Source organism: Pterocles gutturalis, unplaced genomic scaffold (genome assembly GCF_000699245.1).
Source record: "Pterocles gutturalis isolate BGI_N339 unplaced genomic scaffold, ASM69924v1 scaffold21454, whole genome shotgun sequence".
NCBI classification, from domain to species: domain Eukaryota; kingdom Metazoa; phylum Chordata; class Aves; order Pterocliformes; family Pteroclidae; genus Pterocles; species Pterocles gutturalis.
Window position 1 is genome coordinate 1 of NW_010136277.1, and position 11,900 is coordinate 11,900.

The window sequence follows — 11,900 nt, forward strand, 5'->3', positions numbered from 1 at the left end:
CGGGCGGTGTCTCCCCCAAACCTGCCGAGCTGGGGGGCTGTCCTCTCCTCCTATATAGGGTGCTTCTCGGTTTGCTCTTGGTTCTGTAAGCCTCTGGTGTCTCAACGGTGCCGAACCGGTGTGGGCTGTTTTTAATATCATTGCAGTGTTACTTCTTTAGTAAATATTTCTGTTTAATTTTATGTTGCTGAAGGCTGGATCAGCATTTGCGAGTTAATCTTCATGTATGGTATTCCATGGGTAGTTTGGAAGACTTCAGTATTTTGCTGGGAATACCTTTGAATTTAGAAGGGTCGTGTCTTAAGTTTGTTCTAGTTGCTTTCTCTAATTTCCACATTTATTTTCCCAGTATGGGTGGGATCACTCGGTTCACAAAAGGAAAAGACTTCCCCCAGTGAAAAGGTCTCTGGTGTACTACCTGAAAGGCAGAGAGGTCAGGATGCAGAATGAGTCCAGCTATCACCGTTTATTGCATGGATACGCAGCCCAGCAGCTTCCCAGCCTCCTGAAGGAGAGAGAATTTCACCTCGGAACACTTAATAAAGTGTTTGCCTCCCAGTGGCTGAACCACCGGCAAGTGGTGTGTGGGACAAAATGCAACACAGTAAGTGCCACCTCTCTGTTTCTCTTTCCTCCGTGAATTATTTCATCTCCACCCCCAAATGATGCTTACTGTAATCAAAGTATGTGGACTGCCCAGGAAAATATTAGGAAGTAATTAAGAGTGGAGTCAAATGGTGCACCATCAATTTTAGATGAAGGTGATGCTTAATGATGACCCGTTCTCATCTGAAAATACTGGGCCGTGCAGATGGCTGCAAACCTGAACATCAGGCCTGTGCCTGGTTGCAGCATCTGTCTAAACTGCAAAGAGCAATTTACATCTGTTTGCTCGATGGAGAGCAACAATGGGGTTGGATTTTTCTTCTTGTCCTGCAAATGCAAAGTTAATGAACAGTGCTAACTTTGCTAAATGTGCCTGGCAGAAGTTGCTAGTAAGATCTTTTTTTTCATTATGCTCAGTCTTATAGGGTTTGGTTTTATGTATGGTTATGTGCTGATGATTTTGAAAAGTTGGAACAAAATTAAAAACTGTGATTAAACTCCAGATAATGTTCCAAGCTTAAAAGATTAATTCCAGATCTTCAGGATTATCCTTTGCTTGTTCATTTTGTGAGTTTTTTTTCACTTTGAGTCTGTTTTCACTGTGCCTTTATATGCTTCAGAGAAAATTGAAACTTCTTCAGATTCTTAAAGTGATGCTTTGGATCTGAAACATTATAGAGGAATATTAAAGTTATGTCCTATTTGATTAGTAAATGGAGGAGAGCTTACTTAGGTTATATTCTCTCAGACAGAATTAGTAGCCCAACTGCATTCGCTAAGGTTGCAATTTCATATGTGAAGTTCTGATTGAATTAGTGCAAAATCACAAATTTGTTCTTTGCAAGGTGGTTAGTGCCACAGAAATAAGCTGAGCATTGTAAGGAATGTACAGATCAAGCAGCTCTTAAACCTTGAAGTATATCAGTTGGTGTGATTGTTTCTTTGCCTTAAAATTTTTTTGTGCAGAAGCTGCACTCAGTGGTTAGACTTGCAAGGGACAGTGGTATATTATTTTTCATTTCAGATGTTATTATTCAGTTACACAATGGGAGGCTTTCATGCTGTAGTTCTTAAGAAGCAAGGCTTAGCTGTATAAACAAAACAATCTTTTAACAGGAATAAGCCTGAGATAGAAGCTCTCTGCCTTCTTTCTCCATATGCATTCATTGCCTCAGCTGGTCAGCAGCCAGCACTGTTCGTGGAACAGCTTACAGAAGACAAACTCCTGACTGAAAAATCTTGCTTACACTAGCAAGATACTGCATGTTTTATAGAGCTGCAACAATTTTGCTGTGTTCTGTAGCTTCTGTAGTTCCAGCGCTGCTGCATCGAAGATAAATAGGCAAATGTGCAACTTGGCAGAAAATTGTTTGGGACCAAGCAATCACAGAACTGAAGGGGATTCAACTATACTGTTGTCCCCACTGTATACGCTGCAACAAAGTATATGCTTCCACAGCTAGTCTTAATGTTACAGATGAACCTCCTCTTTCATTAAGCAAAATATAATGATTACAAAAGAAGTCACTTTAGCGTTGTGAAAGATTGTATATGAATTATTTATACTGTAATAGTGTTAGCTTGGTTGCTTTGTGTTCACATTTGAACAAGTAGAGCGTTAAACTCTGCACTCTAATTATAAGATTTTTCTTTCTCATCTCCTGACTAAGCGACCTAGTAAAGAATAATTCCTTTGCCGATTCCCGTATGCTGAAGTTGTAGTGTTTAAGTAGGGAGTAAATCTGAAACACCTTTGTTGACTTTAATGGGGTTTGCTGCATTGGAGTTGCACGTAATTAAAGTTAATGCAACAGAAAAATATGAACCATAGCAGTTATTTTAATCAAAGCTTGAATGTGACACTGAGAGCTTCTAGAATTCAGTTTATAAATTGCCCTTGGCTATGCTGTGCTGGAAGGATTCACTGTTTTTAATAACAAAAAAAATACACTCCTGTCACAGAGGAGTTTTAGTCACTTGACAGTCACTGTAAACACTGAAGGGAATATGGAGCTCTGTCAGTTGCTCATTTTTAATGAGGATTATAACTTGTTTAATTATTTGGGGTAACTTTTGATCCTTAAAAATATCCCTGGGTATGGTTATATATATGAAATAACTTTATTGTTCTCACCAGTGGGTCCTGGTGCTTGCAGTTGGCCAGCTGTGAATCAAATATTTGAGTTTCTTAAAGGTGCATCCTTTTGCCGATAGATTTAGAATTATGCAACCTATGCAAGCATTCAAGTGTCTAAAAATTCAAACACAATTACCTGGGCTTTTCTGAGGTAGAATTCATGTTTGCAAGAATCTCATTGAACTTGTATGCAGTGGGCATCTTAATGTTTTTCAGATTCAGATGAATGAGCAGGCAAACCTCTGAGAGGTGCAGATGTTTAAGGTGTGTCGTCATGGCACCTAAATTACCAAAGGCTGATACTGAGAAGTCTCAGAAGAAGATACTGTCTGTAATCAATGTCTTCTGTTCAAGCTTCCTAGAGAAAGTTTGAGATTTGAGAACTTTGAGATTCCTTTGAGAGACTCTGAGACTCTCTCTATAGGAGACAAGGTTATGACGAACGAAAACACTGAACACAAGATTGATGAAGCTTTTTTTTTTTACTGTTTTCAGGGAACGATGAAGAATAAAGCAGCTTCTAAAATAAGTTCCAATAATAATTTTGCTGCTCCTTTGGTTCCCTTAGTTCTACATATGCATTCAGGACATGATTCTTCTGCTAATTGTGAAGTTAAGGATGAAAGAATACAATAGCTGTAAATCATTCCCTAAATACAAGAAGCTTATTAGTTTCCAGTTCCTTGAGAGCATAGTTGCCTCAAATCTAATATTTTTGTTTACTTTTTTTTTTTTTTGCCCTGCCTTAAGCAGGCCTGGTAGGTATATTTGTGTTTAAAAACATTCCTTACTGAATGCTCTCTTCTGGTTTCTCAGGTGGCTTTTCCAAGGCGTGAATGGGTTGCTTTGCTGAAAAGCTGATACCTTTTCTCTCTTTGGTAGAGTCATGTGTTGCCTTGGATGCCCTGCTGTAAATCACCATCTCTTTTTTCTTCTTAGAGACTTTAAATTTGTTCAAGAGATGCAATGTCTGTTCTGTGCATCTCATACAATTTGTAGTCCTGGGGTTGTAGTGGTGAGAATACAACACAGTTACTCTTCCATCCATGAGAATGGACTCTCCGTGGGGAAATTGATTTCCATTTGCTCTGCAAGCTAGTTTGTCTTCTGGCTTTGCACATCTAATGAAGAATCAAGAAGACAGCTCATTTCTAATCCCAGGGAGGGAATGAGAAGTCACTCTCCTGCAGTTTGTAACTACTTGAAGTCCACTGAACAGTGACTGAAACTCAGTGTAGATAAACCTCTAATGCCTGTAATTGACACCTCCATTCACCTTTTTTCAGTGGCTTGTAAGTGGCCACATGTTGTTTGTCTCAAGAGTATTTGGGTTTCTGTCAGGTGCTTGCAATACCTATGTCTGTCTTCAGAGTCTGGTAGTTTCTGTGCCAGATAGGGTTGGTGTGGGTGGTAGAGATGCCCTTTAGCAGGCAAAGTCTCACACTTCTCCATCCTGTGCCATCTGTCAACATGTGTTAACTGTCTGACAGCCTCCTGAAATTAAACACAGAGGGAAAGACATAGATAAAGACTGACAAATGTGATTTTTGGCAGTGAACAAATTCAATGACATCAAAGTGTGTGCCCATTAGCTAGTAATACCTGAGAGTTTCACAGAAAGGTAGAGTGCCTGATTGTGTGGTCTTGTCTCTGGAAATGTGAATTCAGAGTCAGTCAACTTGGGGGCTGCTTTTACTGCTGCTCACTTCTTGGATGGTTTATTTATATTCTGGATTGTTTTGCTTAGGACCCTTTCAAAGACGATGTGTAAGGCCATTACTCACTTGCGTTGCCTTCACTGCACAACCTGCGAGTAGGTTTTGTGCTAAGATTAATACGTGTTGGCGCATGGCTGGTATAGTTGCCAAGCTGCTCTCCGTGATACTTGAGAAGTCATGGCAGTCAGGTGAAGACCCTGGTGACTGGAAAAAGGGAAACATTGCACCCATTTTTAAAACAGGTGGGAAGGAGTACCCTGGGAACTACTGATCCATCAGCCTCACTTTTGTGCTTTGGAATATCATGGAACGGATCCTCCTAGAAGCTGTGTTAAGGTACATGGAGGACAGGGAGGTGATTAAAGACGGCCAGCATAACTTCCACCAAGGGCAAGTCTTGCCTGACCAACCTGGTGGCCTTCTGTGATGGAGTGACTGTTATCAGTGGATGAGGGAAGAGCTACAGATGCTGTCGATCTGGACTTCCTTAAGGCCTTTGACATGGTCCCCCAGATCATCCTTATCTCTAAATTGGAGAGAGATGATCCAGCTGACTCCCCAGCCACGCACACATCAGTGCCAGCAAGAATGAGTAAGTGGGAGCATCCCATTCTGCAACAGCACAACTCCAGACCAGCTGAAGCTGGTCACCAAAATTTCACCCTCAGCCAAGCTGGAAAATGACATCATTGTTCTCCTCCAAACATGTGTTTTGCTAACAAAACAACAAAAGCAACAAACTGCTTACAGTGACATTACAACAGTACTGTTGCTGATCACACTGAGTAGCACTGTTTGATTTCCCCCCTGCCCCTTCCCAACCCAGTTCTCAGTCTTGCCTTTTATTCAGATTGTAAACATCTCTCTTTCCTGTGGTCATAAAACCCTTGGCATAAGGTTCTTCCATTCTATGTCAATGCAGATTTACTAACGTGCCAAGCCCGAAAGAAACATGGACTCTTTAAAGACTAAGCTATCAAACTGTTATGTCTTCTTTCCAGTGGAGAGCAGAACATAGAATCATAAAATAGTTTGGGTTGAAAGGGGGCCTTTAAAGTAATCTAGTGCAAACCTGATGCAGTGAGCAGGGCCATTGTCAGGTAGATGAGGTTGCTCGGGGCTCCTTCAAACCTGACCTTGAATGTTTCCAGGGATGGGGCATCTGCCACCTCTCTGGGCAAGCTGTTCCAGTGTTTCAGCACCCCCATGGTAAAAAATGTCTTCCTTGTATCTATCCTGAATCTACCCTCTTCTAGCTGAAAACCGTTATCCCTTGTCCCATCGCTACAGGCCCTATTAAAAAGTCTGTCCCCATCTTTCTTACGAGCCTCCTCGAAGGCCTGAAAGGCAGCAATAAGGTCTCCCTGGAGGCTTCTCTTCTCCAGGCCAAGCAACCCCAAGTCTCTCAGCCTTTCTTCATAGGAGAGGTCTTCCAACCCTCAGGTTCTGTTTGTGGCCCTCCTCTGGAGGCAATATGTATCTCTTGAGTGTCTTTCAAATGTTAGTATGAATGACAAGAATGTATGACAACTGTAGTACCTAGTCATGCCTATCTGCCTTGATTCTCAAGTGACAGCACTGTTGCAAACTATATATCTGAATTACTTTAAAAAAAAAAAAAACAAACAAAAAAACACCAAAAAAGGAAAATTAATTTCTCTGTCCTGCCATACAGTCTGTTTCCTTGTTAGAAAAAGGTTGTCCTGCAGAGAATGTGATAGCTGAGTCTGCTCTGTTTCTCACAGATGAAGTGTGGTCCATGGACCTCTGGCAGATGGCCAAAGCAATCCTGGCTTGGAAAATCCAGGATATCAAGGTATTTGCCGCACTAATGGCTGACATGCATACATTTTACTAGAAGAAAGAACCAAATGATGTGCAAAGCTTAAAATCTAGCAACAATTATGCACAGTTCACTTTTTGGAGATTGGTGGAGGTTTACTGCATCCAGGAAATTTTTTAGCATTTGGTTTTTAGTTTTTATAATGAGTAGCTGGAAGAGAAGTTCTTATTCCTACTTGAGATAAAGAAAAAAAATAATTTTATAATTCAGCTATCATGACTTTGTCAAGATTCTTAGAGTCCAGGCTGCTTTGGAGTTATTTGCAGAGTATTTACTTCAAGAGCAGCAAAGGTACTAGTTTGCTAGTAGGCCAATTTCTGTTTTTCCTTCAGATTTTTATATCATTGTATGCCGCAGTTTTGACTGCACGTGTTTAAAAGCAGTAAGATATTTTGTACTTAATTTACTGTAGTGTCTTTAAAACTCTTAAAATGGTATTCGGATTTTCTGCATTCTTAGCTGGGTGCCTATCTTATTTCTTAACATTTCTCCCTTTTTGGCCTTATAAGTATCTAATAACTGTTTGGCTTCTCCTGGCTTCTGTTTGCTGGATTTAGAGGGGAAATTTCTTGGCAATCAGTGGTGCAGCTTGCAAGTGTGAGCTTCTGGCTTCCTGTCCTGCCCCAGGTGATGCAAGAGTCCTAGCATACACAGAAAGTGCTTGCTTATTTTATTCTAGGGTGGTGCTGGTTCTTTTCAAACTACACAGAGTGTCCCAAGTTCCTTGCCAAGCAAGGCAAGCACTTGTGTTGCCAGCTTTAGGACCTGCAGGTGACACTAGCAAGCCTTGATCTTAGGTACTTACCTGTTGATTTTGTGGGGTTTTTTTCAGTAGTTGAAGGAGAGGGAAAGGGAGAGAATCAGGCCTTTTTGCTGGGAGGAAATACTGAGGAGGAAAAGAGGGCGGTGCACCCATAGGGGAAGGACAAGGGAGGATGAGAGGAGAGGGAATTACTGGTTCTGATCCTACAGTGTAGGTGTTAATTTTCAGGGATCTGGTTAGGGCAGATAGGCTGCTGTGTGTATCATGTTTTTTCCAGCTGTCTTGAGCAGTAAGCTACATTGTGAGGCTTGGGAGAAGTAAGGAGTACCTCTCTCCTACTCAGGTGCACTTCAGCAATTGCTTGACCCCACACATGCATGCAAAATAAAGAACTAAACATGAAGATTCAGTCCCTGTAAGAACAGTCATATGTTTGTGAAGACTGCTGCCTACACAGGAAGATCTGTTGCAGGTTGAAGGTGATGCATAATTCTAGACACAACACATAATGATGAATGGATTTCAGCTTTCTCTGCAGGATGGGTTTAACATACTGTCCTGGGTTAAGCTGAGACAGAGTTAACTTTCTTCATAGTAGCTAGCGAGAGGCTGTGTTTTGGATTTGTGCTCAGAAGAAAGCTGATAAAAAGTGATGTTTACGCGGCTGCCAAGGTCTTTCTCTGGCTGTCTGCAGACAGGAGAAGCTGGGAGGGAGCACAGCCCCAGTTACTAGCCCAGGATTTGATCTTAGGTTCGGGATTGAGACCCAAAGTGGCCAATAATCTATTCCATAACATACACGTCATGCCCAGTATATAGGTGAAGACCCTCCGGAAGTTTGTCCCTTTTTGTTCTGGATCTCTTTTGCTCCAGGTCATCTCGCTCCACGTGGTCGCTCTCCCAAGGCCTTCTCTTCTCCACCCCTGTCAGTTCTCAATCTGGGACACTCAGACTGTTATCTCTGTTCTGTGATTGCAGTTTCGGGACTCTGCCTGCTCCGGGATTGTTAACCGCGAACAGGCTGAGCCTTGGTCATCGGGTGGGGGGACAGTATCACTGTGTATCACTCATTTGTATATTTGTATATAGTATTATTTTCCATATTATTGTAGTTGAGTTATTAAATTGTTCTTATGTCAACCCACGAGTCCTTTTTTCCCTTTTTCCCTTTACCTCCTTAATTCTCTCCCCCGTCCTTGGGGGGGGGGCATGGGGGGAGGTGAACAAATGGGTTGCGTGGGGTTGGCTCCAAGCCAAGGGTAAACCCGTCACACATACTATACTTTGTCAGGTTTTGATTTGACATTAATATTCTGCTAGATTAGTACACCAGGGGTAATAGATACGCTGCTAGATTTTCTTGGGGTTTTTTACGCTTGTTAAAGAACAGATCTACAGTCTGTGAGAGTTCACCAAAACCAACTTGTATGCTGAGAACTCCTAGATTTCTTTTCTGTCCTTCTAGAAATGTCTGACAAAGGATTTCAGAACAATTTCCTTGAGGTGTGTATTTTTCAAAATTGGATTGAGTTTTATTTTTTGTCATCGTTGTCTTGTCCATCTTTGAGACAGCATTCGAAGGAACAGACTTAAGGGGTGGGGGGGGAGAGGAGGGGTGGTGGAATTTAATTATAAACTTTGGATGCAATTCTACATCACTTTCCTTAGTGCCAAGTCAGCTTCAGATCCTCCATTTCTTTGCTTCTCACTCATGTTCTATCACAGGGCTTTGTCCCCTCCATTATACTTATTTGGCTGTTAGTGCAGCTGCTCTCTGAACAACATCTGTGAAATGATCCAGCACAAGAGCCTCCCAAACGAATGTGCACTCTGGCAGCCGATATAAACCTTTGTTCTGGTTCAGATAGTAACCCTATGGTCGTATAAGTTTTGAACTGACATAGCTCTGGGTATAATGATGTCCGTTTGAAGAGTTGTAAAGCCTTATATCTTATATCTGAGTTTTCTGCCAAGGGGACAGTGACATAGAACTCCAGCTTCTAATCTTTTTGCAGGATGAGGTATGTAGCTAGACATCTTTTTTCAGATGTTTGCACTGGCAGTACCATATTTAGTTACTATCTTCTGTGTGTCACTAGAAAATAAACTCTAATTATATAAATTTATAAAGTGTCAGTCTGCCAAAGCCAGAAACGTCATGGTAAGTATCTTATCTGGCAGGCAGGAGACTTGTGCTAAGTCCTCTGGGGCTTATGGCTGTTTTGAGGTGGGTCTCTTTCTCACTGTTGTTCAGGGAAACTGGAAAACAATATTGTTTTTTCACTGTGTTGAACAGAGAAAAAGAACTTTAGATTGAAAGGTTTTGTTAAATGGATAACCTCCCATGACAAATTACTTTCCTCTCTCTTCTATTGCTGTGAAAACCAAATGGGATGTTTGAAAGGACTTGGGGGTGTTGGTTGATGAGAAGCTGAACATGAGCCGCTAATGTGCACTTGCAGCCCAGAAAGCCAGTCTTGTCCTGGGCTGCATCAAAAGAAGCATTAGCAGCAGGTCAAAGGAGGTGATTCTCCCCCTCTACTCAGCTCTCATGAGACTCCACCTGGAGTACTGCGTTCAGATGTGGGGCCCCCAACATAAGAAAGACCTGGACCTGTTGGAGTGATTTCAGAGGAGAGCCACAAAGATGATCAGAGGGCTGGAGCACCTCCCCTATGAGGACAGGCTGAGAGAGTTGGGGTTGTTCAGCCTGGAGAAAAGAAGGCTTCGGGGAGACCTAATAGCAGCCTTCCAGTACCTGAAGGGGGGCTACAGGAGAGATGGGGAAACACTCCTCATCTGGGAGTGTAGTGCGAGGACAAGGGGTAATGGTTGTAAGATGAAAGAGGGCAGATTTAGATTAGATATTAGGAAGGAATTTTTCACTGTGAGGGTGGTGAGACACTGGAACAGGTTGCTCAGGGAAGCTGTGGATGCCCCATCCCTGGAGGTGTTCAAGGCCAGGCTGGATGAGGCTTTGAGCAACCTGGTCTAGTGGGAGGTGTCCCTGCCCATGGCAGGGGGGTTGGAACTCGATGATCTCTAAGGTCCTTTCCAACCCAAACCATTCTATATATAAATAAAACCCACTGTTAATTAAGTTAATTTCCTTGTTTTAAGAGGGAATTGATGCATTTTTCAGCCATACTAGCTGCATTTGTGGATTCCAACTTGAAAAGAATGTCAGTTCAAAATAGGGAGGATGTTTGACCATCTTGTTTTAGCTGTTTGATGATGACTTATATCTCCTGTTTTTTTTCCTCAGTTATTTGTGGTAGATGTCCAGACTGCTCAAATTACCAAGATTCCTATTCTGAAAGATCGTGAACCCAGCATAGTGAACCAGCAGGGATGTGGTATTCATGCCATTGAGCTCAACCCTTCGAGGACCCTTCTGGCCACAGGTGGAGACAACCCCAATAGTCTTGCAATTTATCGTCTGCCTACGCTTGATCCTGTCTGTGTGGGAGATGTAAGTGGGAGTATTCGGGCAAGGTTTATTCTGTCACTTAAAAGAATTACTACTTTGAATTGCGTAAGGTTAGAGCAAGGTTAAGATTTGGGAGTCCTGTAGTAGAGAGTTGATTACTGAAAGCTTGAAAATATTCCTGATCAAGTTGTCTTTTTTGACAAGAAAAGACAAGACTCTTAAATATGAGTGAGTACACAAACAACGTGAGACAATTTGCAGCGTTCCGAGTCAGACTTTTTTCTTCCTCACCCTCATTCAGGTCTACTTAGATTAGTTTTAGGCACTGAAGATGTAAGAAAATCGTAAAATCTAATTGTTGTGATGACTTCTGAAACTAGTGTTAGTGAAAATCTCTTTTGATAAACTGAAAACATGATAGAAGTTGTTCAAATTTTCTGCTTCTCCAGTGCAGCTTATATATGTATTATTCCAGAGGCGTAGCCTGGCTTTGAGTATTAGCTCTAACCCAGTGGCTTATGGCAGTCTGATAGACTGTGGTACTACTTGTATTTCAGAAACATCATGAGGTCTTGCTAAAATAGCCAGTCTTACAAACAAAAAAGTCTGAAAAGTGTCTAGTGGTGTCCTGTAAGCAATTCTCTCTCATTTCTCCTTTTTATTCAGGACTTGACATAGATGTTAACTACAACAGCAGAGGTCAAGTCGGAGTTTCTGCAGTAGCAGATAACCTGCTGCTGAACTCTGAAGATTTGTATGACTTGCTATTATGTTGTCTGCTGCTGTGACTTTCCAGCTTTTCAAACAGAACTGGAGCCTTATGGTCTTTTTTTTTTCCTACAGGTTTTTCACCTGCTAAATAAAAGATTCTTGAAGGAATAGTCTTGAAAAATTAATCTGTAGGTCATATATTGTAAACGTAAGATTTTGGTTACTTTTTGTAGTAGTGATGTGCATTTGAGGAAATAAATGTAGCTATTTTGCAGAAGTAACAAATGATGCTTTCAAAGTGGGAAATCTAAGTCATTAGAATTGAGATCAATTTGTCTTTTGTCAGAGGCCTGTTTTTCCATCACCTTATTGCTCTCTATTAATTACACACTTCAAAAAAAAAAAAAAACCAAAAACCCTAAATTACTGTTAGGTACTTAAACTGCTCCAGCTTGATACTGGTATCTTATCTGTATGTTTTTAATGTAGGTCTGTCCTGAGTTTGAACTAAAAATCAATGTGGAAAATACTTGTCTTCTTTGAGACTACTCTGGAGTATAATGGCACAGAAAAATATGTCTTTTTTTTTGTTTGTTTTAGGATGGACATAAGGACTGGATATTTTCAATTGCATGGATCAGTGATACTATGGCTGTTTCTGGTAAAGTCAAATTTTTTTCTCTCTTCCACTC

The 11,900-nt window shown here is 41.3% G+C and overlaps 1 protein-coding gene across 1 annotated transcript; it reads left to right on the top strand.

The window, feature by feature from the left end:
• Nucleotides 1-349: 349 nt before the first annotated feature.
• LOC104468204 (DDB1- and CUL4-associated factor 12) lies at nucleotides 350-11,889 on the top strand (the record flags this gene model as incomplete). Its single annotated transcript, XM_010082256.1, has 3 exons — nucleotides 350-604; nucleotides 10,333-10,539; nucleotides 11,809-11,889. Coding segments are annotated over 3 exons (543 nt in total), but the record flags the coding sequence as incomplete, so codon positions are not given.
• Between the last annotated feature and the right edge of the window lie 11 nt (nucleotides 11,890-11,900).